At 38.9% G+C, this 3,547-nt stretch overlaps 1 protein-coding gene across 1 annotated transcript in view; it reads right to left on the reverse strand.

The window, feature by feature from the left end:
• agla (amylo-alpha-1, 6-glucosidase, 4-alpha-glucanotransferase a) overlaps positions 1-3,293 on the reverse strand; it is a 20,385-nt gene extending 17,092 nt beyond the window's left edge. Inside the window, exons 1-3 of the mRNA XM_010785163.1 lie at positions 3,096-3,293; positions 2,332-2,455; positions 825-988 (exon numbers count right to left, since the gene is read on the reverse strand). Coding sequence (XP_010783465.1) covers positions 825-988; positions 2,332-2,455; positions 3,096-3,293 — 486 coding nt within the window. The remainder of the gene's footprint in view (positions 1-824; positions 989-2,331; positions 2,456-3,095) is intronic.
• Between the last annotated feature and the right edge of the window lie 254 nt (positions 3,294-3,547).

Consider the following 3,547-nt stretch of genomic DNA (forward strand, 5'->3'; position numbering starts at 1 on the left):
GTACCCCGTACACATCGTGTACCGAGAGCCGGGCTGCATTTCCTCCCGTTCGTTTTTTTCGACTAAACAACATTATTTTGTTAAATAACAACATGGTGATGTTTTGTAAATGATTACATGTCTCTTATTTAGCACAGTAGTATGATATCCGTGACATATGGATCTTAACAAAGTTCCGCTGTACATCCAGCGTACTGTATCTCACTTTATTTCACATGAGCTCCAGTGTGGAACCCCACTGCACCCCCTGGTGGATCAATGATCCATTGCAGCTGGCTTCATTATAATTACATTTATCTATCACGGGGGCGGTCTCAAGTCAAACTGGAGGTTTTCCCTTGAGCGAGGGCAGATCACGTACCAATCACGGCCCTCGCGTTTCAAACTGTCTGAAATGAAGTGCTACATCTGTATTAAAAACGAATTGTGTTTGTTGATTATTGTAACTCAGATGAAGATCAGACCTTATTTAANGTGTGCCTTGGCAGTCTCGAGGGCAGATCACGTACCAATCACGGCCCTCGCGTTTCAAACTGTCTGAAATGAAGTGCTACATCTGTATTAAAAACGAATTGTGTTTGTTGATTATTGTAACTCAGATGAAGATCAGACCTTATTTAAGTACAAATGTATAAATAAATGAATTTTCTTGCCACTGTAATAATAGGGTAATAATAGTACCAGTCTGAGCTAATTTGTCTTGATTATTGCCTGGCAAGCTGTCCCCAAAGCAGTAGATTTAGCAGTGCAAAAAAATTAGCAAAAATGTCAGTTAGCAGGAACATAATATTTGGAAGAATTGTTTATATTTTAAATGAGCAGACCTGGATGGGGCTGTGATGGTTGTGGCTTCTGTCCATTAACATTGTATGAGTAACAGCTGGGATCAGAGGCCGATGGCTGGGCTGGCAGAAGGCACCTACTGGCTCCTTGCCAAACAAGGACTGATAACCCCAATCCTCCTGCCTCTCTGAGGAGCCTACATCATCTAACAAATGGAAGAGAAGCTACTATAAATCACATCAGCATGGAGAGTAATGATTAAAACACTCACTATGCAGAAAGTCCAATCACCAAGTAGTACTGCAACATGCCACCTGAATAAAATGCTGTTTAATGCTATTTAATTCCAGTATTGGTATGGTTACTGGTTAATTAATAAAGTGAGTTAGAGGCATTAAATGTCTAACCTAATGGTTCAGGTTGCAATAATTCACATTTTTGATATTTTTCAAATATAAAGATTTTTTGAATGCGCAGTACAGTGAGGAATCTTTTTTTTCTCTTCTTACATGTAACAGTTGTATTTTGTTAAGCTATAACATCTTTATGAGTGGTCTCATAACCTAATTATCTGACTATGGCCACGAATAAAAAAAACACAGATGTCCCTGAAGCAGGGGCGCCGTAAGGTGGTGAAAATTTAGAACGATTCTAAGGGCCCGTGACTGACAGGGGCCCAAACCATTTTAGAACATTAAGAAAAAAATGTTTAAGTAACCAATGTGATATCTTTTCATGGGGCCCAAAATCCCTGGCGGCGCCCCTGCCCTGAAGGCTTGAATAATCTCATCCTACCAAACTACTGTGTGATTTATGCAAACCGAAGAAAGATGCAGTGACAGTTGCAAGCTGTAATTTTGCACAACGCTTCCACTAAATTGTACTTTCCAAGATAGTTGACTTGAGATATTTTATATATAATATAAGTATTTAAACGCCAATAAAGGTGGATATTTAGTTAGTTAAAAATCTGACATACTATTTATTCAAATACATTTTGACTTTTGGACGTTACACTTTTGGACGTTGCTCTGGAATTATTCGAAAAAAATGGTTTTGAGTACAGAGTTGGAAAGAATCCTACAGAGCCACCATTGTCATCTAATTGATCAAATATACACTTATTATACCAGTCTTGACTAATCGTTATCTGCTTTATAGACATGCAAAAAACATGTTTTTTTTGTCAAAGATGTTGACGTTTGATTGACAAAGTCAACATTATCAACAAGAGGCAACCTCTGAATTGTGGAGCAAATCCCTTTAACTTGAATTCTCTCTAATATCCATTGCCCTGGTTGTATTTAGGTTTATAAGAAATTACTCGATTTAACAACAAGTAAACATTTTTGCCAAAGAGTTTATGGTCTCAAGCTCTAGATTCAAGTCTTCTTTAATACTGCAGGATATAGGACACACCAGTGGTTCGCCTAGGAGAGCGTAATCATGGCAAAAAGTTAAAAGAAAAAATCTTGTTGATAGAGAAACACACGAGTGAAAACACGAGGAAGAGAAATAACAATAAAAAGTTGCAAAGATTGTCAGTACCTCGCACCAAACTTGTGATTCCCAGGCGTGTTACATGGACATTTTCTATATGCTGACTGCTGGTAGAGATATCAGCTATCACATATAGGTTAGGCTTGATGGATCTGGCTGCTGAAAGCATCGCCTAAAAGGAACAACACATAATGTACACAGCAATTAATCTGCAGTATATTGACCATGGCTTAATGTGTGTCTCCTTACAGACTCATAATACCAGTTTGGGATTAGATCAAATATGTACAAGCCATCAGAGATACTCATAATATGTATTTAACCAATTCCAATTCCAGAGGAAATCACTTGTCTGGGTCATATTGATCACTAAATATGGATGTTCTTTGTTGTCTTTCTTAATTTATTTGGTAAATGACCATCTAATTCTTCTGTGTTATGGGGGGGCTGCTTGGGGTGAGGCTTTGCTGGTTTTTGGGCAGCTCTGGAAACCTCCAGCTTGGGAAGTGCATAAAGTGAGGAGTTCCTGCGAGTTCCAGCGCTGGCACTGAGATGCTTGGAAATTGGCAGAGATGCGATTTAAATTAATTTAATAGGTCAGGTAATTCAGAAACCAAGTGCTCTCTTAATGAAGAAGGGGAGGGCAGAAGGAGTAGCAATGATATTGGATTCAAAGATGAAATATGTACACAATGATTGCTTTTAACAAAACAAGACATGTTACAATAAACAGCTTGAAAAGTATATGCTCAGGAATACCATGTTAAGCCAGCTCTGCTTGCACTGAAATACAAAGAGAAGTTAGAGAGTACCTCAGAAACATGCAGAGGGGTGGACAGACAGTTGACCAGGCATAGACCTGAGAAGACTCTGGCTGTAATCTCTGTGTATGTCTTCATATGGGCCCATAGGTAAGGACTGTCCTCTGGTTTCTCTCCATAACGAAGCTTGATAGTGTCACCCTGGCAGACCAGTTCTCTCCGCAAGTAGACCTGTGAGCCTGCAGACATTATGACAGTAAGAAATGGTTTATGACGAACCTTGGGAGTGTAAATATCTCTATATGATTTATCTGACTTGAATGTCTACCTGTGCACATTTGCACAGGTAGAGATGATGTTGCAAATCACATTAAAGACACCCTTTGGACTTTACATTTCCTAGCAGTTTTATAGTCGCCCCCCATTTTATTTGACATGTTATATCAATTAAACATTTCAGGGCATGTGGGGGGTAGAGGTTTTTATTTATCCACCCTTAATGT

Source organism: Notothenia coriiceps, unplaced genomic scaffold (genome assembly GCF_000735185.1).
Source record: "Notothenia coriiceps isolate Sejong01 unplaced genomic scaffold, NC01 NC01_scaffold00027242, whole genome shotgun sequence".
Classification (NCBI taxonomy): Eukaryota; Metazoa; Chordata; class Actinopteri; order Perciformes; family Nototheniidae; genus Notothenia; species Notothenia coriiceps.